Below are 26,956 nucleotides of genomic sequence, written 5' to 3' on the forward strand. Positions count from 1 at the left end.
GCTGGTAAAATCCTTTGTTTTCTAAAGTAACCAAAGACGTAATTTCTAAACTTCTAGCCATCAGATTATGTGGATATTTTTTTTTTTTTTTTTTTTTTTTTTGTAAAATGTCTTTTTTTTACAGTTGCACTAGACCAGCCTAGGTTTGGAGCAGCCCATAGTCATTGTCCTATTCTTGGAGAGAGCTTCTCTTCATGCACTTCATAGGTACCAGGCCAGATTCTGATCTCAGTAACACTGACTGAAATCAATGGATTTACTTGTGTAACTAAGATCAAAATCTAGCTTTGTGGTGAATACATTTGGAACAAATAACGTGTATTAAGTGGCCATTGCTGCTCATGGAAGCTCTTTCATTTTGTTTTACCCAATCAAATAATTTTGGCTGCAGACCAATACAGCACGTGCATTCAATCTGTCTCCTCCTTTCCCATCCTATCCCCTGGCCTCTCTTCTCCCACTGACAGTATGGTTCTTTGCATCACTGTATGTTTCTGGTTTTGTTATGACCTATTAGTTATCCACTAACTCCAGTTGTTCCTGCCCTGTTGCATCTTTGTTACAGACCTGGATGCTGCTTGCTACCCTTCCACATTGGGCTGGGATGAGGAAGGTGGTATAATTTCATGGGAAGAGTTATATTTGATTTCAAATATAAAACTGATCATCCAGGGGCTGGTCACGCATATCCACACTTTCTAGGAAGTATGTTAAGTGCTTAGCTCTTACGTAGTGCTCTCCTTCTCCACAGCTCAGATGTGGATGAGCATCATTGTTCTTCATCTTAGAGAGGAGGAAATTAAAACAGATTAAAATTTTCAGAGTTGCCCAAGTCCCATTGACGTTCATTGAGAGTAAGGCACATCTGAAATGTTTTACCCTAAGTGATTTATCCAAGATCACATGACAAGATAGTGCCAGAGCCAAGAATGGAATCTTGGTCTCCCTTGCTGTGTCTTATGTCCTAGCCTCTGTGCCATGCTGCCTGTCTAAAACTATTAATGCCAAGAGTTAAGAATTCTTTGCCATGGTATCAAGGGTCTATAAGCAGAATTAATGTGATGAAATTAAAAGGGGAAAGTGCCAGGAAAAAACACACCCTGATGATGAAGCCTATTAAAAACTATAGAATTATCTCCCAGAGGAAGTGGTGGAAGCAATAGCACTGGGAAGGCTCTGAGGCTGGACTGGAAAGAATACTAGAAAGTACACTGCGTGGCTCATGCCTGCATTGTTGAGAGAGGGAGGGGAGGAGTAGAAACCCTAATAGGACTCGTTTGTCAGAGTGGGAATGCTTTCACATATCTCAGAACATGACCATAGTTAAATCCATCTATAGATTTGGGGCTGTGGCTTTTTTTTTTCTTCTGGACTCATTCCAGCTGTCACCCGCTTGGTTAGTAGGGCGTGCTGTGTTATAGAAAGTACTTATTGAAATGTATAAATCGTGTGTGTTCTGTGGAAGCTCATTTTTAATCTCTGGAGTGTCCAAGCCTTTTTTCTGACTGTGCCGATGAGAGCACGCTGGGTCTGACCTTCCCCTTGTGAAAAAAGGGAATGACTTTTTTAAAACGTATCTCTCAGCCAGTGGAGTTATGATGGAGCAAATATGGAAGAGTGTGACCAAATGTAAATAAAATAGTTTAGGTTGAGAGAGTTTGGATCTGTGCTGCTATTCGTTTAGAAATAGGTGACACTTCAGGTGAACGTTTGTTGTTGCACTGACTATATTAGACTAGACTAACGAAATGTTAACTAGCAGCACAAGTTATGGTAAAAAGCCTTTGTTGCAGAAGGTTATATGAGACTGTGCTATAAACTGGTTGACAGAACAGGCTGAGCATGAACTCGCGGAGTGGGATGGGTTATGAAATAAAAACTGGAATCTCCCTTCTCTTTGGAAGGATCTGTTTTACAGATTTTTTTTTTTTTTAAAATACAGATTCCATGAGGCATAGAAAATCTGTGAGTGGCCACTAAGGAAATAGTGGGGATAAAGAGGCAGCTATTCCAACAGTCATCAAGTATGTGCAAAACTCAGGAGTATTTAATCTTATTCTGTCTGTGTATCTATTCTGGCTCAGAGTAGAAGTTTTTGGGGAGTCGGGAAGGGGGAACCCTTCAGATTGATTGACAGTGTGACACAAGGTGATTAATAATCTATTCTGTGTCCTCCAGCTACTCCTTCACTCACATGCCCATGTGAAAAAGTGCTGGCAGAGTTTGGAAGTTCATGGGATGTTTGTTTTGTTGGAAGATGTGGTGTCTCTTCCTCCCCAAGGGACTGGCCAGCTGTCAGCCTTGGAAGCTTGTTATAATGCTTTGCTTCCCCCTTTGTTTTCCAGTCCTGTGCTTTAATTATTAAGGAAATCTGCTCACTTTGGTCTAGACTGGAATTCTTTGCACCCAAGAACTTTTTTTTATACATGGTCTCTAAAAGTGACTCACTACCTGAAGTAAGCAGTAATTAACGAGACTGCTAACCCTTCTAGATCTTTTAGTGTATTAACATGATTGACTGCTATGTGAGAGAGACACTTCTTTTAGAAGAGATGGGGAAAGTGTTTCACCAAATACCTGACTCTCAAGAACTGCAGCAACTGTTAAAATTTATTAATTTAGTCTATATGTGGGCATCTATCCCAGTACAAGGGTGCTATAAAGAAGCAAGTAGTTGTGCTGGTCACAGCGGATATTTGTACAACAGTAGAGCCCAGGGGCCTGGGGCAAGAATCCGGCATCACCGTGCAGGACACTGTACAGATAGATAACAACAAAAAAGCACTCCTACCCCAGAGAATTTGTCATGTAGGCCTATGACAGGACACCATTGATGAATGAAATAGAAAAATGGGAGGGCTTGGCACACCAGTGCACGACAAGGTAGTAATAAAGCGAGTTCTTGCAGAAGAAGCAGATGTCTCCACTCACCACCTGCCTTGTTGTTGGCAGCTGACAGCATTCAGTCGGCATCACGGCAGAGGTAAGTTGTGGAGGGATCTGACTGGCTGAATGGCTCAGTAATGCGTTATAAAGTTTTTCACCTCCCATCATTGGTTCTAGCCCAGAATGTTTGTGACTGAAAAGAGGGCTCAGTGCTTTACAAATACAGTGAGATGTAGTCAGTGCCCCAAGAGGTTCTCATTTGGAGAGGTACAGTGTGGATATTTAAGGGATTTTGCTGTACAGTTGGAAATGGAAATCATGGTAAAAAGAAGATGATTGTTCCAAGTGTAGGGAGCAGCAAGCAAGACAGGATAAAGGCCACAGCCAATAGAGGAGCAGAGAGAGTAAACGAAATCTTTAAGGAAAAGGGAGAGTGGCAGAGTGGTGCTAATAGGACTTTTACTTCTGCTGTACACCCTAGTAGAAGCAGAAGCCTGAGTGACTGTGACAGAGAACTTTTTTTTAATCGATTTTAAGCCCCAATAGGAGAGAATGTGAATAGGTTGTGCTGCACTGAGTATCAGAACATAACAGTGTCTTGCAGAGAGAGTTTTTAGACATTCAGAAGTCCAGACAGGATATGTCTATCTCTGTGTCAGGTATGGATAGTTGAAGCCTGTCAGCTTTGTTTTATATTTCTTTCACTTATTCCTTAGTAAGTTAGCCCCGATGTTCTTGAATTGGAGTTTCATTTTTTTGTGTGCTCTGTGTGTCTCCCATTGTAAAGTTCTGATAGCTAATGGGTCAAGAAGATACCAAGGGAGTGGGGTGGTATTCATCTCATGTGTATAGCATGTACTGTGTGATCTGTGCTGGTTTAAGCCATAATTGTATGGTCCGGGAGACTCTTTGAAGTTTCCTATTATAATAATCTCCCAGTTTAAAAGAAAAGAAGAAAAAAAGCCCAGCCAACAGTTTACATTGTTCAGTAATCCCATTCTCACCAATCTCCAGGCTTGTGGAATGTTATCCGTGAAGGTTTGAGGCATACCCCACAGAATAACTTCTCACAGGCGGTACTTGCAAAAATGTATTATCAAAAAAACTAGTCTTCTAGACTTTAGCACTGTAAGTTGCAATTGCTTTTAATGTTTTGAGAGTGTCATCTGATGGTCTAAAAATAAACAAGTAACTTGGTATCTATACATAAAGAATCAGTTTTGACATCACTGTGGACTGGGGGTGAGAGCAGGACTTTTGTGGGGTACTGTAGCCTCACTCCAGTATCCTGATTCATGGACAGGCCCAAGCAAATCCCCTGCTCGGCCTCAGTCATGTTCTAATTGGAGGTGAGACTACCTTGGATTTCCTGCCTTCCTGTTGAACAGTCCTCAGTGGGAGGCCTTTTCCTTCCTATCTGAGGTTATGGTACATCCCTCAGCATAAATTGCACTGCCTGCACCGTATTTGGGGGGAGCAGCTCTTTCATGATAGAACCACTTCTTACTGATGCTGTGTATCAGTCACCTCCAGCTGTTTGCTGTCTGTTTATTCCAGGTGTTTACCACTCTGATGATGTAACTCACTTTGGAGTAACTCCAATCAGTGCAGCACCCTGAGTTTGATAAGGGGATCTTAATGGGCTTAACAAGATCAAACTATTTTCATGGTAAAATGACTATAACTTAATTTTCTGTTTCTTCCTTTTATTGTCCCTATTAAAGCAGGCCTGGAGCATTAAAATATGTATCAGCATTACACAAAAAGGAAGTATCAAGGTAGCCGTGTTAGTCTGTATCCACAAAAACAACAAGGAGTCCGAGGGCTTCAGATCTGCTTTTTCTAAATCTGTCGTTTTTTGACCTTTCAGCATTTTATATTTTTTCTTTTGTGAAGAAATATGATTTGACTTCTTGATCTGCTACATAAATATACTTCCCAATAGCAAGTATTTGGCTAAGAAAGGAGGCTTAATTATGTGTGTAGATATCTTTGAATTTAACCAGTCCAAATAATAGTAAACTCTGTTAATACTACAGACTCTGAGCATATATGGATCTATCTGGCTGACTTGCACCAACATGCTGAGATTACTGAATTTTTGTCAGTTGTTGAATAACTTTTTTACCTCCACATACCCTAAAGCAAGCAGACCTAACTTGATGAAGTCTGGATTTTAGCCATTCTCCAATGTAATAACAGTCACTGCACTTTCACTCCACTCGTATGTAGTATCTCTTCTACACAGAGTTTGAAACCTCCTTTCCACTAGTGTTGGATCACTTTGTAAATAGCTCCCAGCTTTTTTCAAAATCATGTTTCTAAAAGTTTGGAGTGATTCCCAAATTACTATTCCCCACTTGCATCTGAGAAACTCCAGCTGGCTGTGGTAGTAATGGTCAATCCATGATCATTACTGAGCAGGAAAGGGGACCTGAACAAAAGATTTCTTGGAGCTTCCTGCATCACAAAAGGGAGCCAGGGAGGATGTGAGAACTGGTATTTTCTTGGAAATGTAGAAGTTTTCTTCAGATCAAGGGCATTACACTCCCTGTCCTTGTCTTGGGCATCACACAGCTGGAGCTCGACTCTAAGGCCTGATCTACCCTAGAAAGGGTTTGCCAGTATAGTTCATACTAGTTCCGCAACCAAAATAAGCAATACTATCAGAAGGACTCTTTTGCTGTATAACTGCATCTATACTAGGGCTTTTTGCTGTTATAAAAATGTCATGAAGAATCACACCCCTTACTGGCAAAAGTTTGTGGTATAGTAACTCCTCGCTTAACGTTGTAATGTTCCTGAAAAATGCGACTTTAAGCGAAACGATGTTAAGCGAATCCAATTTCCCCATAAGAATTAATGTAAATGGGGGGGGGGGGGTTAGGTTCCAGAGAAATTTTTTTCACCAGACAAAAAACTATATATTTTTCTTTCACTCTTTGCACATTTGTAGGTGTCTGTGATGCTTTCAAGCGGAAAATTCCTGACAGTTGGTCTTCACAATGAAAACAGAGTTTCAAGGCCTCCTGTACGAAGTGGCACATTATACTGCTAGTATTCAATAGAAAGAGCAACCCAAAATTTCAAGCTAGTCCAAGCACAGCAAAGAACCTTCAAGCTGCTGCTGCAAATGTCTCCTAACTATTGTAGAATGGATTAGTTCAGCATACACCCAACCCCACCTCTGCTGCCACAAATAAGTTCTACGCCTTTCTTTCTGGGGTTCACATGGCAGCAGCTTGGAGGGGGGCGTCTCAGGCCAGGAGTATACAGTAACTCTTCACTTAAAGTCGTCCCGGTTAACATTGTTTCGTTGCTGATCAATTAGGGAACATGCTCGTTTAAAGTTGTGCAATGCTCCCTTCTAACGTCGTTTGGCAGCCGCCTGCTTTGTCCATTGCTTGCAGGAAGAGCAGCCCGTTGCAGCTAGCTGGTGGGGGCTTGGAACCAGGGTGGACCGGCAGCTCCCCGCTCCCCTAAATTCCCTGTGCTGCAGCTGCCCAGCAGGCTATCAAGGCAGTTCAGCTGTCCCTCCCCCCACTGCCATGTGCTGCTCCTGCCCTCTGCCTTGGAACTGCTCCCAGAGACTCCTGCTTGCTGTGCAGGGGGAGGAAGGGGGGAGCTAATGTCAGGGTGTCCCCCTCCCCCTGCTCCTGCACCCCGCTTACCCCTTCTCCATATAGAGCAGGGAGGGGACATGGATGGAGAGAGACAGAGAGAGCTTGGGGCAGCAGCTGCTGTCTCAACTTCCTGATCCACTTAAAAAGACAATGCACGTAAGAGTGGGTCAGCTTACTCAAAGGGGCAGTGTGCATCTCTCTCTCTCTCTCTCTCTCCCACACACCAGGTGTGTCTCTGTGTCTGTCTGCTATGCTGTCTCCCGTCCCTCCTGTTCGTGCTGCCTTGTGTGAGAGGCTACATTAACAACAATGTGTTAATCCTTGAGGGCTCAGCCGAGTGCTAGTTCATCATTTAGCAGCAAGGCATTCCCTGGGAAATAACCCTCCCTCTGACTCCACCACCTCAACCAAGCTTCACAATCATCATAGCTGTGAACAGTATTAAATTGTTTGTTTCAAACGTATACTGTGTGTATATCTATATAATGGTCCCATCTCTGCTTTGTGTATGTCATCAGCTGCTGTCGGATGAAACACAGCCTTGTACTCTGAACTCGTTAGGTAAAATAATGAAGAGGGAAGGTAGTTTATAATTTTTTTTAAAGTAGAAGTATTTGTAATGGTAACCTCTGTATATTGTGCCCCATAATCATTGTCCTGTGTGTCTTATAATGATTTGGGATCTTTGATGTTTTGTATTTATTAGAAAAAATTAGCAGATTTACCTCTGTTCTTAAATAAATAAAATAAATAAAGAAATAAATCTGACATCCAGTTAGGTATTTGAGCTAAGACAAACACCTGTCAGGGATGGTCTAGATAATTTGTCCTGCCATGAGTGCAGGGGACTGGATTAGATGACCTCTCAAGGTCCCTTCCAGTCCTATGATTCTATGACTTGCAAAGCAGCAGGCAGGTTGCGTGAATAGAAATTTATTGAGAGGGAGAAAAGATGTCTTCTCTCTTCACCAAGGCAGGGAAAATGCCTGTTACAGAAAAGAATGTGGGGACCCTGTTGCACAAAGCTTTGGAATGAGAATGCTCCATATGCTCCATAAGATTTGTATTAAGGTAATGACCATTTTTGCCCTCTGCCCATGTACATGAGGACCACAGATGTCAAGAAATGAAATAAACGAGAAACTCATAATGGGTGCAAAAAACAGATGGCTTTTATCAGCAAGATTGAACCTATTTTTTCCTTTTTTTTTTTTCTCTTCTCCTCCAGAAGCCCTTCAGAGGCCAGTAGTATCCGATTTTGAGCCCCAGGGTCTGAGTGAAGCAGCCCGTTGGAACTCCAAGGAAAACCTCCTGTCTGGTCCTAGTGAAAATGACCCCAATCTTTTTGTTGCACTGTATGATTTTGTGGCAAGTGGGGACAACACTCTCAGCATAACTAAAGGTAAGAGATCTCCAGGGGGTGTTTTAGAGCATCTGTGCCAAGGAACAAGAAAATGAAGTCAGTCAGGAATATTTGAGTTCATAATCCTTATGAAACACATCAGTGTAATCATTGTAGTGGAAATTGTCCTAAAACAAACGAAGACACAAGGAAAGAGCCTTTTAAATGGGATAGTCTGCTTAAAGTGTGCATTGGAGGAAGAAAATTGTATACTAAAATTAAGCCCTTCAGTGGAAGCAAGGATTTAAAGCTGGATTAAACCTTAACTGTACTTTTAAAGTACTTTTTAGAGTATGGTCTGTAGCTTTATAACTGTTTCATTAAAATGCAGCTCTTCTCTGAAAAGTGACTATATAAAAATATCCCCTCCTTACTCAGAAGTTCTATGCCATATGTGTACTTGAAACCACATCTGCTTGCCTTGCTAATCAATACGTTTTTAACTCCTTTTTCTCCCACCTGTTAGCCCTGCAGAGCCAATGTAGCTCAGGTAGAGTTTGTTGGATTCTATTCTGGTTCATGCATTAGCAAGAGAGTTGTGAACTTTAGGCCTTTAAGTCTACCAAGGCATTTAAGCACGTATGTAACTTTAAACATGTGAGTAGTCCCATTGGCTTTGATGAATATACTTGTGTTTAAAGGCATGCACATGCCTAAGTTCTCTGCTGAATCAGTGCCTATATTCTGATTGCAGAACTTTGGATGGTGATGTGTGAGCCAGAAGGGAACGTAGCTTTTCTCTCAGATCCCAGGTTTGCCATGTCTAATTATATTTTGTTTTTATGTGAAGGTGAAAAGCTCCGTGTCTTGGGCTACAATCATAATGGGGAATGGTGTGAGGCCCAAACAAAGAATGGGCAGGGCTGGGTACCAAGTAACTACATCACCCCAGTGAACAGTTTGGAGAAACATTCCTGGTACCATGGACCAGTGTCGCGCAATGCCGCCGAATACCTGCTGAGCAGCGGAATCAATGGCAGCTTTCTGGTGCGGGAGAGTGAGAGCAGCCCAGGACAGAGGTCTATATCACTGAGATACGAGGGAAGGGTGTACCACTACAGGATAAACACTGCATCTGATGGAAAGGTAGGAGTTAAACCTCACAAACAGCAAAGGAAAAACCATTCTGGTCCACTTCAACTGCTTGCTGTAGAAAGGGCCCAGTGCAGATCCCACTGAAGTCAACTGAGGGTTTGCCATTGACTTCAGCAGGGTAGAATCGGGTCCTACATACTGACCTACAACATCTAAACAAAGAGCACTTCAGATGATGATATAACCATTTGTCAGCAGAGTTTTGGGAAAATGTCTCCTTTTAACAAGCCCCTAATAGGTGTTAGTCTGTCTCAATTGTGAAAACCTTGGGCCAGATTAATCGTGCTGTAACTCCATTGATGTCTTTAGTGGAGTTATACCAGGAATGAATTTTGCCCCATAGGTTCAAGTAGCATAATTTGGACTTAAAAGGACACTGTCAAGTTAAAAGTCATGTCTTTTAAAAATAGTCTCTGTATCTATGTTACTAACAACACTTCAGGTTATTGGAACCAAAATAATTGAAAAGCTATCATGTTCTATCATTACAGAAACAAGGTGGGGGAGGCAACATCTTTTATTGGACCAACTTCTGTTGGCAAGAGAGACAAGATTTCAGGCTTACCCCGAGCTGTTCTTTGGGTCTGGAAATCCCAGTTAAATGACACTTTTAAACAAACTGGGAATCCCAGACCTGAAGAAGAGCTCTTTGTAAGTTCCAAAGCTTGTCTCTCTCACCAACAAAAGTTGTTCTGATAATCCACCGTGTCTTTCTTATATTCCGGGTCCAATACAGCTATAACAACACTTGATGTGCTATCGTTGATTACTTTTTGCCTCCTGTTCTTCATTTCGTCTTGGGTAATGAAAGGAAGGTTTAGCACTGTAGTTTCACTTTTTGTATATGGCCGGTTTCTCGTCTCATTCACTTTCAAGTTCTTGTGCACTAGCAAGTGCTACTGTAAGCAGCTTGTGAATGCTGCAGAGAAATGTTGGTTTTAAAGTGTTATTTTCCTTAGGTTTTTGTTTGAATTGCATCAAAACATTTCTACTGGCGCTGGGTTTTGGAAAATATTGTTTTTAATTAATCTAAATTTTAGGCCCTGTTGGATCATGCGGTGTTTCTTTAAATCCAGTCTACATGGGATTTTGCAGTATGGCTCGGAGGGCATAACTATTGCTGTTCTCCGTGAGGCCCTTTCTGCCAACAGCTGGTAGTTTACAGATCCTTGGCCATTTAAAAATACATACATTTTAAAAAATCAGCAACATGGTGTTCCATGGTCCTGGTCCAGGCCAGCTTTCCTTTGCCCAGTGAGGGCCTGTTCCCGTTGACTTCAGTGGCAAAACTCTCTTTGATTTCACTGGTGCAGGGTCAGGTCAGTAAAACAAGCTCTAGTTTCTGCAGTGCTGAGTATTTAATGACTTCTCTATTTGTCGAACTCATCGCTGTGTAAAACCATTTTAAGACACTTCAAGTATGAAAGAAGCTTATATAAAAGCAAATGTTCTGTAATGAAAATGCTTCTCAGCTGCTTTAATGAAAAGCTTTGTAATTAGGGTAATGTTGTAAGGTTTGTCAAGGCAATGTCTAGGTACTGTGGTCTTTTCCCTTTTCCCGTGCTCTTCTCTTATTCAGGATGCAGCCAAGCTCTGCATGGTTGAAATTAGCAAAGTGAAATGGTCTGTGCTATCTATATAACACTTAGTTTGTGGCAAGCTGGGGTTTGTCTGTCTCAGACTAACCTGCCCCCACTGTGTCCATGTGGACCCTTACTCCCACGCACTAAAAGTTCTGTAGCGCTCTTTGATCTACCACACTTCGAAATGGGAGTAGATTAAAGCGTACTAGGGAACGTTTAATGCACGGCAGGCTCATGCTAGGTAGATTTATGTCCCAGCTTGCCACGAACTAAGGATGTGTCTACACTGCATTATAAGTCTGGGTCTGTGGAACCTGGGCTTATAAACTCAGCGTTTCCAAGCCCGCACTTGAGCGTCCACACTGCATTGTAAACCTGGGTTACAGTTGTTGGACCTGGGTGTCTCAGCCCTGCTAACGTGTCCATACTGCGCTTCTCAGACCTTCTGACTCAGGTCTGCGGCTTGAATTGTGTCCACGCTGCAAAATGATGGGGCTTGGACCAGAATCACAGAAGGACTCGGGCTCTGCCCCCTTCCCCCCCTTTCCATAGTGTCCTAGAATCTGGGTCCTTCGTGCTCGTGTTTGGACAGAAGTGGGGCTTGGGCTCCAACCTGAGTCTGAGCCTGTAGTTAGAGTGCAGTATAGACATACCCTAAGTGTTCATATAGACAAGCCCGCTTAAAGGATGGTCGGGAATATTATCCTTTCTCTGTGTCTAGAAGTTTGATGTTGCTTCTTTCCGAATTGGTATTGGGGCGGGGGGTGTTGCTTGTGAAGATGTCGAGCCAGATCCTCATATGTTGCAAATGAGCATAGCTCTGACCAATTCACTGCAAGGCGTCATGCCACGTGATCCCCATGGTAGCGTTTGAAGGGTTTGGTACTTGGAAGCTTGCTGTGACGTTGTGCAGTCTATATGGTTTTATAAAAACATAATAAGAAGTGAATATAACGTAACTGGGATATGCTTCATGCAAAAGGTCTCTTGTAAGGTATCATTACAAAGCTTATCTACTGAGTGTGATCATCCCATTTGTATAAATGTACCTCTCTTGTATCTAAAACTAGAAATATGAAATATAACTCTGAGGACCTACTGTAATTATGTAAGGTGTGGGCCATTAATGATGGTTTGGAATCTTGATGACTCCCATTAACAAGGACCATTGTCTGCAGATGGCTGTTTACACCTGTTAGTCTTCCTGTATATGTGTGTGCTGGCAAGTGGGCAATGAAGTCTTGCAGTGACATGTGATCATGTCACCTGAACTGGAATCCATCTTTAACCTGGTGCTTTTCCAGTGGGGGGGGGTGGAAACCCAGAGGGACAAAGGGTTCCCGCCTTATGCAAAAGATATATAAAGGGGTGGAAGAGAACAAAGGAGAGAGAGAGAGGAGCCATCATGAAGAATCCCCTAGCTATCACCTGAGCTGCAACAAGAGCTGTACCAGGGGAAAGAATTGTGCCCAGGCCTGGAAGGTGTCCAGTCTGAGAAAAAACTTACTGAAGCATCTCTGAGGGTGAGATTATCTGTATTCAGTTTGATTAGACATAGATTTGCGCATTTTATTTTATTTTGCTTGGTGACTTACTTTGTTCTGTCTGTTACTACTTGGAACCACTTAAATCCTATTTTCTGTATTTAATAAAATCACTTTTTTCCTTATTAATTAACTCAGAGTATATATTAATACCTGGGGGAGCAAACAACTGTGCATATCTCTCTATAAGTGTTATAGAGGGTGAACAATTTATGAGTTTGCCCTGCATAAGCTTTATGCAGGGTAAAATGGATTTATTTGGGTTTAGACCCCATTGGGAGTTGGGCATCTGAGTGCTAAAGACAAGCACGCTTCTTTGAGCTGTTTTCAGGTAAACTTGCAGATTTGGGACAAGTGATTCAGACCCTGGGTCTGTGTTGGAGCAGACGGGAGTGTCTGGCTCAGCAAGACAGGGTGCTGGAGTCCTGAGCTGGCAGGGAAAACAGGAGCGGGGTAGTCTTGGTACATCAGGTGGCAGCTCCCAAGGGGGTTTCTGTGATCCAACCCTCACACTTGCATCTTGGCAGCGCTATTTATCCAGGGAAAGAGTCAAGCAGAACTCTGGTAATCAGCTCAGATCTCTACTAAGCAGGTTAATGGTTTCTTTTCCCCAGAGTTGTTTTAATCGACATTGTTGAGAATAGGCACAGACAAGCAGAATTCATTAAAACAAACCTGTAGCTGACAGTCACATGAAATCCAAAAGCTATGGTGGGGGAAGGGAGAAGGTGATGTGGTCTCTACCAGGGACAGCGCTAATGTCCAAGTCCTTACCAAGTGAACTGGCCAGGCCGGACGCCTGCATTTTGAACTGCTGAGTATCAAATTGTATTAACCATTAATCGTCTCTCTCCAAAAGGAAAAGCAAATGGCAAAGCCCTTCCCCATAGCTCTCTGGGCATCTGGGGCCTTCTCAGCTTGCTGTATCATTAGTCAGCCCATCTGAGGAATTTAATACTGCAAGCGCTACAGTTAGGATGAATGGTGGTGGTGGGATCATATCCTGTGACTGAGTGAACACAGTGTCAGGAGAAGGAGGTATTACAAAAATGTGTGGAACAACTGCTGCTTGGCATAAAAATGTGCCTTGCATAGCACAGCTTTTATTCAGCTTTTTTTCCAAAGGAAAATTGAAGGGTATAGGAAAGGTCAGATAGAGATGACTACTTTTTAATTTTAGCACCATTTAAATCAAATCCACTGGGGTTCCACAGCTTAGAAAATAAGATCTTCAAGATGTTTTCACTTCCCACTTCACTGGCTCATCTTCACCCAGACCACATCTGCCTTACTTTAAGGAAGGTATTAAAAATGTTCCTTCTTGGCTGGTTGGCATAGGGCAGCCAGGTTCAGGGTATAAGCCACTTCCGTGCTCCAGAGAGTTTGATTTTCCTGAGTTTGGTTGCACTTGAGGCCAAGTCCTCCTATTCAGTAACCAAATCAAACAAACAGCATTGTCGTACTGGCTTTAAAATTGCGTCATTCTCAGCATATAGGGTCACAGGACTGTGTATCTTATATGGTTCTCTCTGTTTCCTCTTGGACTTCCAGTAAGTGACCTTGACGGAAACCCATCACTGAAACCCTGATAGTTTTATCATGGCTACCTGTGCACTTTTTGTTTTGTGGTGATGTTTATATATTTTAATTTTGTTTTTGCAGTTGTGGATGATGAAATCTGTTGAGGTTACATATGCATCAGAAGGCAGGGTGGGTCAGCCCTGGAATCCAATGAGACTTTCCTGGGAGTGGGTGAATGTTAAAAAGCCTTAGCCAAGAAGGGAATGCAGCTTGGTGAGCAGCTAATCTGTGCAGGCAGAACAGACAGGAGACCCTCGAAGCAGGACCAGCATCACGGTTTTTCTGAGGATCTACAAGAATTGCCTGGGCAGCGTATCAGCAGTGCAGCCAGTAAACAATTTATATGAACATTCCATGTGACCCCCACACATTGCAGAAGCCTAAAATCCATTATGTCTATACAAGGACTGCTGTCAGCAGCAACAGAGGGTCCCTGGTGCAATTTCTTTGACAAACAGGTGGGGTGAATATTTGGGGAAAGAGGTCTGAGGAAGAGAGAGGTAGTGAATATTTGGTCAGAATGTGTATGTGGCTTATTGCATAGCCTAGCCATTCATAGCTGCTGTTTGTTTCATTTTCTTCTGATGCATGCCACAAATTCCAGATGTAGATTTGAACACACCAGCATAATTCTGGTTTCCATTAGTGCTGATGGGAAGTAAGGCGTTCAGGATTGAATTTAGGATTTGAGCATCAGGATAGAAAAGCCCTGTCTATAGAAAAGTTGTACAGTGAAGTTTTTATTTTGGATCCATTCGTGAATAGTAAATTTTGTGCATGCAAAAATGTGAGGAAGTATAGTTTTGGGGTCTGAGCTGAGGACAGAGGAATCTATTTCCTGCTTTGCTGTGGACTCTGTGAAGTCATTTTAACGTCCGTGTCTCACTTTCCTCATCTGGATTTAAAGAAACACTGTACCATCCAATTTGGCCTAAAATTTAGATTAATTAAAAACAATATTTTCCCAAACCCGCTGCCAGTAGAAATGTAAAATGGGCATATAATCTGCCCCACAGGAATATTGTGAAGTTCAATTCCTATATATGAAGTGCTTCGAGACTGTAAAATGAAAACCAGCAGTATAAGACCAAAAGCACAGTTTTTTAATGCAAAGGACTATCAGCACACTGTATGCCAGAGGGATCTTGAACTATGGTCTAATTACATTCTTTGTTGCACCCATCAATGTGGTGTCTGAACAGTTAGTATCAGAGGAGAAGTTGCTTTCATACAGATACTGTCTGCTTAAAACATTGGTTGTAGTAGCTTGGAATAGTTGCTAAAGGAGTCTGAGTCCCACTAGGCCGCTCCACTAACAGCTGGCTGTTTCTTGCTATGCTGCATTGCATCATTTATGTTGGTTCATTATTCTCTGCGTGCGCTAAAAGTGCTTTCACCTCTTCTGTTCTGAAGGTTTTTTTACACTTCACTGAAGAGTGTTGTCTTGACTTTTGTAGGGGGTTAGAAAATGTCCCCTTTTGAGCCAACTCTGCCTTCTATAGATAGACTTCTTGCATGAGCCTTACCAATGGCGAAGGCAGCTAAAGAAAAGGAAGAAGGGACTGTAGATCTCCACAGTTCATTGTGCAAAACTCCCCAGCTCAAAATGTCTATATGCGTCCATTAGTCATTGTGTTATCCCCTGAACGGTTAATTTTGTGGCTTCTATTCAAATGATTTAATAGAAAGACTAGCAGTTGGGCATGTACGTATGCCTCTCTTCCAATAGCTCAAAGGATATTTTCCTCAGAAGAAATGCCATTTTAGACAAGGATTATGGCCCCATATCAGTGGAGGAGGGTGTCTCTACAGCACAATTATTTTCTAGGCACCAAATTTTGCATAGATGTTACATTTCCCAGAAACTTTACGGAGGACAAGACTCCTGTAATTCTTGTTTAGCCTGAAAGATAATAGACACAAAGGGCTGCAACAGCATAACGTATTTGTGACTCATGCTGCGGTACAGAGACAGACAGAACATGGGGCCATCACTGCAGATTACACATTTCAGTTTTGCCCTCTGGGTTATGCTGTGTCTGGTTGAGCTTTTACCTTTTTTGCATTGTTTCAGATAAGTCCCTGGAGCACTGGAAGCTTCTGCCCATTGTGACTAACCTTAAGGGTTACTATATGTATTTAACCATTTGGCTGACCTGTTTGTGTGTTTCATGAGATTTGGGGGGGAGGAGGGGATGCTGGGAGAAAACTTTTCTTGCACCATAAGGCTTCCTCGTCTTATGCAACTGCTGTCTGGTTTCCCTTCTCCTTATTCCCAATCTCTTCCCTCTCACCTTCTCTAATTCATTCAGAGACACATTCTGTCATCTCCAGTCCCCAGCCCTCCCCCTGCTTGGGTGCACTGAACCAAACACAAATCCAGAAAGCCAGAGCCTGCATAGTGGGATGAGCAGGGTTTAAACTAGAGACTACGCTAGGCCTCACTTTCCCCATCTGATTCCCGTCCGCTTCCCTGCTGCAGATGCATCTCCCTTGTCTGATAGGCACACTACTGCTCCTCCTCTTGCTAGGCTGGTGATGATGTTCTTTGAATTGGCTCCATGACAAGGCTCCGTCCTTCAGTTGAAAAGAGGAACTCTGCCACCTTCAGCATGCTGCTTCCAGCGCAGACCAATATGCTGGTGGAGTGAAACGTTCCCCTTCTCTACTTTGGGGATTATCGGCATCCTTTCCCCATGTTACCAGCTTCCATGAGCCCAAGGGATAGAGAGTTGGGTTGGAATTTGAACACTGGGAATGCAGTGTGTTACTCTGGAGTCCCTTATCCAGCATTTTTAAGGGATTTTTAGTTTCAAAATGCATCAAGCTTGCTAAATGTGTAAGAGACCTAGAGAAAGGCATGTGCAGCATACTGTTAGGGTGTTCCACAGGAGGCTCACGTTCAGTGGCAATGGTCTTACATCTGTGTAGCATCTTTCATCCAGAGTGTGGTGTTGCTCTGCAGCCATCACTGGATTGGAACAGCCCAGCTGTTTAATGCCACACAGCAGCACTACACAATCTTGTAGCACAAGAGTGAAGAGGAATATGGTGTTCTACTGAAACTTCAGAGGGAATTTAGGAAGGTAGAAATTTGGTCAGGACATTGGGGCTAACAATCCCACTTTTCAGAAAAGTGAATGGGATCTTAAATGACCACAAGTGGCCAGGGCCTCCTTTGAAAGAGAGCACTTCCAACAGCAGCAGGGTGACCCACAACACTATTTGAGGCCACTGGATCCATATTGACTCAGAGGAAAGATTATTGCCTGCTCAGTCATCTACACCAGAGGTTTTCCCATCCGAGTGTTGGTCATTCTCAACTCTGCTTAGCTTGTGAGATGCTTGAGATGGTAAGCAACAGTAAAACAAAACCAAAATATAATGTCAGGAAAGCAAAATATGATGTGTGTGCATGTTAAAGCAATTTTATCAATACCCTGTTTGTGTTGTGTGATGAACCCTCTCTCTCTCGTGGTTGCTTTTCAGCTGTATGTCTCCTCCGAGAGCCGCTTCAACACTTTGGCAGAGTTGGTCCATCACCATTCGACTGTAGCAGATGGGCTCATCACCACTCTACACTACCCAGCACCCAAGCGCAACAAGCCCACTATCTACGGAGTGTCTCCAAACTATGACAAGTGGGAGATTGAGAGAACCGACATCACCATGAAGCACAAACTTGGAGGGGGCCAGTATGGAGAGGTGTACGAAGGAGTCTGGAAGAAATATAACCTTACAGTGGCTGTGAAGACCTTAAAGGTAGGAACTAAAGCTTCTATTCATAGCCTTCCAGTTGGAATGCAAGTTTTATGCAACCCCTTCTTAAGCCTGGTATTGGGTAGTGGTCTCTGTCTGTCTTCCTCCGTCAGGGTCAGATGATGCAAATTGTTGAAAATCCTTCCTTTGATGACATCTGGTCTAGAACATCTGTGACTGTTAGTTAACTGTATTTGTCAGCCTCTTCTAATTATTTTATGTTTATGAGAGAGTTGGACCATTTGTACTGTTAGAGCCCTACACAACTGTGGATATCTACTTTATATCCACAGACCAAATTTTGTATCAGCACAGGGCTCTGTATTGTTTTCCAAGGCTCCATCTACACAACAGTTACAACCAAGTCAGGGAAGCGGCTTACAATGTTGTTCCGACTTGTAATATAGGCCGGACCTTATTGTGTCCAATAACCAGGCTAAAGTCTTGGACATGTGTGTTTCTCACATTTTGGGGAAGGAGAGCTGCAAAGGTGAGCTGTCACATAACTGACACAAATAGTAAAGATTACTGTGGGATGTGAAACAGGCAATGTAATGAGAGATCATGCTTCACTGGTACTTCAGATACATAATTGTTCTAGTCACATCATGTGCCTTCCCCAAAAGACGAGCTCCTTGTCCACCTAGAAAATAGGCATTTCAGTAGCTGTTCACTGTTAAAAGATTTAGGATGAGGGGAAGGAACTTTCTGGATTAATTATCCACAACCAAAATAGATTAGACTCTTATGCCTGGTCTACACTGGGGGGGATCGATCTAAGTTACGCAACTTCAGCTACGTGAATAACGTAGCTGAAGTCGATGTACTTAGATCGACTTACCGTGGTGTCTTCACTACTGTGAGTCAACTGCTGCCGCTCCCCCGTCAACTCTGCCTGCGCCACTCGCCGAGCTGGAGTACAGGAGTCGACGGGAGAGCGCTCGGGATCGAGTCTAGACATAATAAATCGATCCCTGCTGGATTGATCGCTGCCCGCTGATCCAGCCGGTAGTGAAGACCTACCCTTTGTGGCTTGGACTGAAAGTCAGAGAATCAGGTTCTGTTCGTGCCTCTGCTACTTAGTCTCTCTATGCCTTGGTTTCCCATCTGTGAAATGGGGATAATACTTACCTAGCTCACAGAGGCATTGAGTTTTGATTTTTATAAACCAAAAAAAAGCACATTGAGATCCCATAGTGCCTTCCATCCACATAGCGTAAACTCTTACTATTAGGAATTCAAATGCGAGCTTCAGACTATGCCATCATTGCTGGAGTTGCAGTGTGGTGTGGTGGGGCGGAAACAATAACAAATGAAAGCTTTCATGTTGGAAATCATTAAATGGAGAGGAATGTATATATGCTTTATGTCTGTGAATAAAAATGTGTCCTGGACCTGGGGAAAGTGATTTTTTTTTAACTCCTTGAATTCTGGCTACCAGAGTGTTCCTGGGTTATGGTTTCAGAAGGTGATTATTTGGGCAATTAGTTGTTTTTGAAGGTTCCTGTTATAAGTTACTGTTCCCCACTTGGTTTCATCCAAAGAAAAATAACACTTCAAGTCCCCTTTCCTCTTTATATATGGAGAGAGTGACACCTAGTGTTAAAGTGTGATTCTGTCTCATTTGCACAGGAGAATGCTGGGAAGAACTCTGCCTTGAACCCCATAGTGTTGCTAGAAAAGGGATTTGACAAGCAGAATGAAATATCTATTTAGAGGAATAATGAGAGACCAGTTGTTTTCCTGAAACACTGAGTTTATTGTAGCCATCTCCAGTCTTGCTGATTTTGTGGTATTTGAGGGTTAAGGGGTGTTTCAAAGATGTTTTTTTCTCCCTTACCTCAAATAATTTTGCATTCCTTTCTTGTTTGCTTTGATGAAAACCTCTAGCAGCAAAGGCACAGTGTGTTATCCCGCAAAATCTCCGTGTATGTGCGTCAGAAAAAGCTACCTTGATAAGGACCGTGACTGTTTCAAATATGCCAAGTAAATATTTTATGACTGAAAATGGTTCATAATGTAATTCAGAGCAGCATCCTCCCCTGGGAAATGTTCGAACACCCTAAAAGAGACTGAAGAAGTGCTGTAATCTGAAATTATGCACACTAAACCATACTTAAAAGCAAATTCATAATCCACCTTCCTTAAATCCATCAGTCTACTGTCTGACAGATGGGATTATGACTATCTTCAAAGTTTCAGGGAATATTTGAATACCTCACATTTATATTCCAACTCCAGCAGGAATACCCAAGTGTTCAGTTGCTTCTTTAGGGGAAACCCAAAGCACTCATTTTATTGTCCGTTAAGAGAATATTTTCCGAAGCTCTCTTGCCTTTCCTTGTCTCCCTCCATGCCCTGGATCTGTATATTAGAAATAATAATGAAAAGAAAAACTAGGGGAAAAACATCCTTGGTTCTTCTGATATCCTTAGTGCTTGATGAATTATTTCCCTTGCATCTCACTGCAGCCCGTTTGTTACCCAGTCTTCTTTAAACTGGTTAGAAGTAGTTCAGAGCCTGCTGAACCAAAGTAGTTTATACAGAGAGAAAACAAGGGCCTAAAGTGACATGTTCTGTGCTTCTATCGCATTTAATTCATGGTGCTAGAGAATCTGTTAGTGCTTGTGCATTTCCCACTAGCCTATTCCACTGTACTTGGGTATAGTAATGTCCCACACAGATCTGAGATAACAGAAACACAATGTTATTGGTGGAGGATAGCTCAGGGAATGGATTGGCAATTGGAGACGAAGCTTTCTAACCTCTAGGCCATTAGTTTGAATCCAACCTGCTGCTGATCGTGACCAAAAATTATTGCTGTGTGAGGGCACTTTCACGTCCCGTTGTAAAATGGACTGATCATCTCAGTCCTTTTCATAGTGCAGAGATATCTAGTTTACATCTGTCATGACTGACGTGATGAAATCTTTGTTGTTTTTCTTAGCAGAGAGGCTGGTGATTTGAACTGGTCATGCAGCCTTAGCTACCCTGATGCCCCTGGAGGTAGTCTCTCCAGGTCAAGGTTGAGATATTACTGTGTTGTGCTAAGGAAGCACGTCATGCTGCTGACGCTGCTGTACCTGATCTGTGATGTGATCTAATTGGAAATTGAAATTGGATAAATCTGGTACTTTTCATGAGCACTAGATTATCAAACCATTATTACAGTCATTCTTTGTTTCCTTTCTGTTACCTCTTTCTTTGAAGAGATTTAACACAAAGGAACAGTTGCAATCTTCTGTACAGAGTGATCCTGGTGGAGTTCACATATCAAACATTCGATGAACAAGTATTTAGGATCATTTGGAAACTCTGATTATTAACACAATTTCCTTTGCCAAAGGAAATGGTTTAAATTTCTGTTCCCAAGAACCTCACAGCTGTGTAGTATTGACAGTGTCAGGAAACTACAGCTGCCAATCAAACAGTACCAATTCGTAAAGGAACAGTAAATGATGGAGTGAAACTGTTTGAATAGATTTCATATGCATCCGAAGAAGTGGGCTATAGTCCACGAAAGCTTATGCTCTAATAAATTTGTTAGTCTCTAAGGTGCCACAAGTCCTCCTGTTCTTCTGTTTGAATAGAACGATCAGTGCTAACAATGAAATAGGTCTACAATAGCAGCCAGACCTGTGTTATCAGCCTTACCAGCAGCAGCAAATCCCTTGCAATCCCTCCTTAAAACACTTCTTCTATGAAGCCTATCAGCATTAATCCACCAGTGAAAGAAACATTGATATAGGAAGAATAGTTGTATTTAAAAATATATTTTTGAACCACTTTGAAATGACCTTTTGGCCTTCCAGTGCACATTTGTTTTGAAATATTTATCCCGTCAAATAAAGATAGTATCTTCCTTTGTTTTGTATAATTGCGAGCAACTTAATGACACTCAACAAATACGCAGCAACATCTAGCCAGAACATTTACATCACAGATTAGACTCTAAAAGCCAGGAACAAATTCATAAGCCATAAAACCTGCACTCTTCAGTTGTGAAGCAACCACCATCAGTTGTCACAGACCCAATCAACAGAGACGACTCTTTGAGTCGTTGAAATGGTGGTCCATAATGGATGCAGATAGCCTCAGGCATCTGCATGTGTAGCATTTTGCCTTTTGTTCTCATCTGTCATCTTGCCTCATTCACCTCTTGTCACCCTAATACTATTTCTCGTGGCATGAGCAAGTGCCCTCAGTCTTTTTCTAAAGATGTGAACTCTAAATGGGCTTCTCTAAGCAGATAATCTCCCTGCAGGAGAGGGCCTACCACAAAAGGGGAAATCGGTTTTTTGTGCCAAAAGAGGTGGTATAAGAATGACAGTAGACCAGTTAAACAGAGGATCGAGCCCCACCCAGCAGCGTGATGCAGCTGCAGTAAGGAGCAGTAGTTTTGGGACAGTCGCAGCTTTACCCCTTCAGTTTGCAGTGATTCTTCAGTCCACATGCTAAAATCTGTTTCCACCTTGTGCATATTATCCTTGCTGAAGCTTTTCTTTTTCCATTCAGGAGGACACCATGGAAGTAGAAGAGTTCTTAAAAGAAGCCGCAGTCATGAAAGAGATCAAGCATCCTAACTTGGTGCAGTTATTAGGTAAGTGATAGAAATGCCAAGCAAAGGGATTTGAATTAAACCCTTGTGCAGTGATATGGCTGTTAAGGAGCAGATAAGCTGCTTACTGTACCAAGGCTGCAAATACAGATACTTATTCTCTCGCAAAATTCACAATTTGTAAAAGTAGTACACCTCTACCTCGATATAACGCTGTCCTCGGGAGTGAAAATCTTACCGCGTTATAGGTGAAACCGCGTTATATCGAACTTGCTGTGATCCTCCAGAGTGCGCAGCCCCGCCCCCTCGGAGCACTGCTTTACCGCGTTATATCCGAATTCGTGTTATATCGGGTCGCGTTATATAGGGGTAGCGGTGTATTTGATTTCAATTATTTTTTCTTCCTTGCATTTAAGATACAAGAGCCTAAAGCAGGAAATCTAAAACAAACTGCTAACCAGTTTGTAGGAAACTCTCTCCTCCTTCACCCCTCACCCGCCCTCCCATATACACACACTTATAAATTGCCCAAAGAGCAGAATCTGCAGACATCAACATTCCAGAAGAAACGCAATGTGTTCAAAACTGTGTTCCGCAGGGGTATGTACACGGGAACCTCCGTTCTACATCATCACAGAGTTCATGACTTATGGGAATCTGTTGGATTATCTGCGCGAGTGTAACCGGCAGGAGGTGAATGCGGTGGTGCTACTGTACATGGCGACTCAGATCTCCTCAGCCATGGAGTACCTGGAGAAGAAAAACTTCATTCACAGGTAAGAATGACACTGAGAGCTCGCCCACTTCTCAAGCTCCAGAAAGCCCTTGAATTTCAGAGTGTAGCAATATGGGATCTAGGTGCATTACATCTTATAACTTACACTAACACCTTGATGTGTTGCATTCTGATATGGGACACTGCACTGTAGAAAACCCTCTACAAGAGGCAGTCTCAAGTCTGCCATGGTGGTCGTTCTTACCCACACATGCTGTGAAGGTATTGCCGTGTAAGGTGAGGTAGTTAAATTGGCCCATCTGTCATTTAAAGGTACAGAGATTCCTAAAAATCATGACTCTTTGTGAAATAGATCATCTCTCATTCCTGTTAAGCTAATGGTCAGCAGAATAACCTCTTCCCCAGAGCTGTGGGCATTGTTATACTCAGACTGGGGTTCCCAGCAAAGCCACCTTGCTGCCTTTTCATAGTGCTTTGATTTGTCCCTCTCCTTGTTTGCATCTGCTTTGGCGATTCTTTTCCTTTATTGCATGAATTGCGTGTATCTCTGTATTAAGCATCTTTGTAGTCTTAAAGTCTGGCGATTTTGACCTTTAAGTGTGCTGCAATTATGATCAGTGCTTTGCATTCTTTGTCTGAAGAAATGACCTCCTAGCAATGTAATGAGACAGCCTGGATGGAGGCTTGAGAGTCTTTGCTGTTTTATTTAATACAAGATCTTCTCCATGGCACAGTTGTGACCTTTCCCGCCTAATTAGCTAGAATATGAAATCTGTACATATGACTTCATAGAGACGAATATAAGGATCATGTATGAAATGCTAAAGGTTCCTTGTAAGACACACGTTTCCTATGTTGCATGAGAGCTGGGTTCACGTGCTCCTGTCCATCAAAGTTAACACCTATTTGCAGCATCAAATCAAAGTTTTGAGCTTTTTGCGCTGTTGTAAGATTGTAGTCCCCTCAACATGTAGCAAGTGAACTTTACAAAATGTTTTGCAGAATCCCGTTTACATGCTCTTGCACTTCGTTTCCCATTATTGCTGATGACCCAGATCTATTTTCTGAATATGAGTTTTCTTCCTTATAATCTGCCACTCCCGCATCCTCCTGCCCAGTTATTTCAGAGGTGTTGTCACAGTCCACATCCATGGATTCAGATGCTGGGCTGTGACCTCATTGAATGAATCAGGCAGGAGTAGGAATGGGGTTATAAAGAGGAGTTTTTATTTAGACAAACATGGTAGAAATCAGCACTGATATGGGGATATTCAGACCACTGCCTGACAGCTTAATGGGCCTTTGGTAAAATGTACTATTTTTTTTTTAAGTTCTGAGTTCTGCAAGCGACTTTTTAAAGAGTAAGTATCAGAGAGAGGCAGATCTTGCATGGATCTGAAGTAGACTCTTACTTTAGCTTTGTAGTGAAATCAATTTCTAACATAATGTGACAAAATCTGGTAGGTTTTTACAAAATCTATTACTAGCAGAAATGCTTTCATGTACTTTGACCATTTTAAACACACAATGCACTTTGACCATATTAACATTATACATGACCTAGTGAGCTGCAGTCGGTACATCCCTTACTCACTGGTATATAAATAGAAGGAAGATTTCAGTCAATTGTTGCCCACTGTTCTGCAAATCAGAATCCTGCGTATGAGGCATGGGGAATTGTTCCATAATCAGATTTCCCTAGATTATGATTGTCCATGTTGACCACCTTTGACCGTCCAGGTCATCAGGATACACTTTTTGTAGTCCGTGTTAAAGCTCCTGCCTGCCCCCTAGGTGGTGGTAGAATTGATGTACCTAGTGAGCATATTTCCAGAATAAAGGAGAGTGTTGTGTCCTGAGGAGTGCACTAGCTGTTTCACCAACTTCATTCCAGGAAATACTATTACACCATGACACACAACTAACCTGTGGAACTCATTGCCACAAGATATTGAGGCCAAAAGCTTAACAGAATTAAAAGAAGACTTCAGGGGTAACAAAAGCATACAGGTTTATTATAGTAAAGTTTTTAAGCGATTTGAAAGGTTGAAAGCTTGAACCAGTTGCTAACTTTTAAGAGGAAATTTTCCCTGTGGGCCAGTTATTCCTTAACTATTTATGCAGAGATTCTTGCACCTTTCTCTGAAGCAGCTAGTGCTGGCCACTGTCGGAGACCAGTCCTGGACTGGATGGACCCACTGGTCTGATCCACTGTGGCAGTTCTTTGGTGTGCTCATTCACATCAGAAAGAGAGACACTGTATTTCCAGTTGCTTGCATTTTGTACAGATATTTTCCTGCTTTTTACAAATTATATTGTATACTTATGGTAAAATAAAACTTCTTTAGTACAGTATGAGAAAGCACTGCGTTGTGTTGTATATTATGTGAGTTGGTATGTTTGGGGAAAAAAATAGTTTGTGCGGTTGAGATTTAAACATGGTAAGCCTGGGAACTGTAGTGAAATTGATTAGAGATAGCCCTGAAACTGATTAGTACATTTTCATTGTCTAAGCTGAGTGATATGTAAATAATAAACCGCAAAACTGGTGAGGATCTTAAACGTCCTTTGTTTCAGTAATCTCAGATCATTGTAAAATGAGCACTGACACTTGTCTTTATTTTTAAATGATTTTTATCCTGACAGTGGCAGCTTTTAATTTTTCTAAAAAGTTTGTATTCTAATTAAAAAAAAAAAGTTTTAATGACAGCTTTATAAAGTGGAGAAAACAAATAATCTCCCGCTTTCTACATCTCTAATACAGAAAAACACATACAAAGACTTGGGTTTCTTCAATAATAAGCCATGTCCTCTCCGCTGCTAAAGGTGTGATATTGTGAAGACCTTTCATGGCCTATTTTTTCTTGTCTGCTTTCTTAGGGATCTTGCAGCCAGAAACTGCCTTGTAGGGGAGAACCACCTGGTGAAGGTGGCAGATTTTGGTCTGAGCAGGCTGATGACAGGTGATACATACACTGCCCATGCTGGAGCCAAGTTCCCAATCAAGTGGACTGCACCAGAAAGTCTGGCTTACAACAAATTCTCCATTAAGTCTGATGTCTGGGGTAAGAACTTACATACGTGCACACGAGACGACAGCCTTTTTATTTCCTGGCTATAAAACCAAGACATTAAAAACTGTTTCTTCAAGTAGATCCCAAAGAGAGAGAGGATGATTGGTGGCTGAACCACTTTGGTCTGTGGCCTGGTCACAGCTAATCAGGTGGTTCAGTGTTTGAATGGAAGACCTAAAAGGAAAACCCAGGAGCTGCACACTTTTAGTCGGTCAGGACTTCTCCTTCTGAGGTTGCAATCCTGCAGATAGTTAAATACATGCTTAACTTCACGCACGAGAGCGTAGTCCTCACATGTGAAAATTAAGCAGATGCGTGTTTGCAGGATAGGTGCCCGAGCTAGCTCTGAATCAATGCTAAAGCACAGTACTTTGGGGCATGATGCTGTTGAAGGTTACTGGCTCTGTAAGCTACTTTTAGGATGAGGATGAGAGTCTGAGATGTTTAAACATGATCTCTATGTACCTAGTGAGAGCTGAGCTCATTTTTCTACATTTTTAAAAGAATCCTTTGAATGAGATGAGAAGCAGAGAGAGAACTCGAAGACATGTTGATACTCTTGAAGAGCCTAGAATACTTTTGATAAGAACAGGATAGATAGCCTGTATGATATACCCTAAGACTATCCATTCAGACTCCCTAAATTCCCAGTGCACTTTCAGTCTGTCTGTCTCGAGGTTTGATGTTGCTGCTGATCACCACAGTATCTGAGGGGCAAATTTTCAAAAGTGTCTAAGTGACTTAGGGAGTTCAAGACCCATTTGTATAATTGATCTTAGGTATTTAGGATTCCCGGCATGTAAGAATTTCTGAAGATTTGACCCCAAGTGCCTTCCATATAAAATCAGTTTGGCAGTAGTGAAGTGTCTAGTGGACTTCTGGCTGTTCTCCCTTTTCATCTTATGGAAAGTTCTGCTTGGAGTGGAGTTTTATTCTTAGGACGTTGGAAAGGGATTGTTGAGGCTGTGAATGTTCTGGTGATGGCGGCAAAGCTCTGGGTACTGTATTATTGGTTGAGGTATTGATTTTTCTTTTTGCTGTCCTAAACCGGTGTGTGGTGTTGCTGTCAACTGCTGAACAGCTGCCATGATCCAGCAAAGATACTGCTGTACTTG

At 42.2% G+C, this 26,956-nt stretch overlaps 1 protein-coding gene across 3 annotated transcripts in view; it reads left to right on the top strand.

Moving 5' to 3' along the window:
* ABL1 (ABL proto-oncogene 1, non-receptor tyrosine kinase) overlaps positions 1-26,956 on the top strand; it is a 120,893-nt gene that overhangs the window by 84,993 nt on the left and 8,944 nt on the right. For 2 of the 3 annotated variants that reach the window (XM_005293330.5, XM_005293331.4), the window contains exons 2-7: positions 7,738-7,911; positions 8,702-8,997; positions 17,204-17,476; positions 21,989-22,073; positions 22,630-22,807; positions 25,648-25,832. In XM_005293330.5, the coding sequence (XP_005293387.2) occupies positions 7,738-7,911; positions 8,702-8,997; positions 17,204-17,476; positions 21,989-22,073; positions 22,630-22,807; positions 25,648-25,832 (1,191 nt within the window). Of the gene's footprint in view, positions 1-4,472; positions 4,556-7,737; positions 7,912-8,701; positions 8,998-17,203; positions 17,477-21,988; positions 22,074-22,629; positions 22,808-25,647; positions 25,833-26,956 lie in introns of those variants that run through there. The other variant, XM_042854270.2, reaches the window with a different exon arrangement.

Source organism: Chrysemys picta, chromosome 18 (assembly GCF_011386835.1).
Source record: "Chrysemys picta bellii isolate R12L10 chromosome 18, ASM1138683v2, whole genome shotgun sequence".
Classification (NCBI taxonomy): Eukaryota; Metazoa; Chordata; order Testudines; family Emydidae; genus Chrysemys; species Chrysemys picta.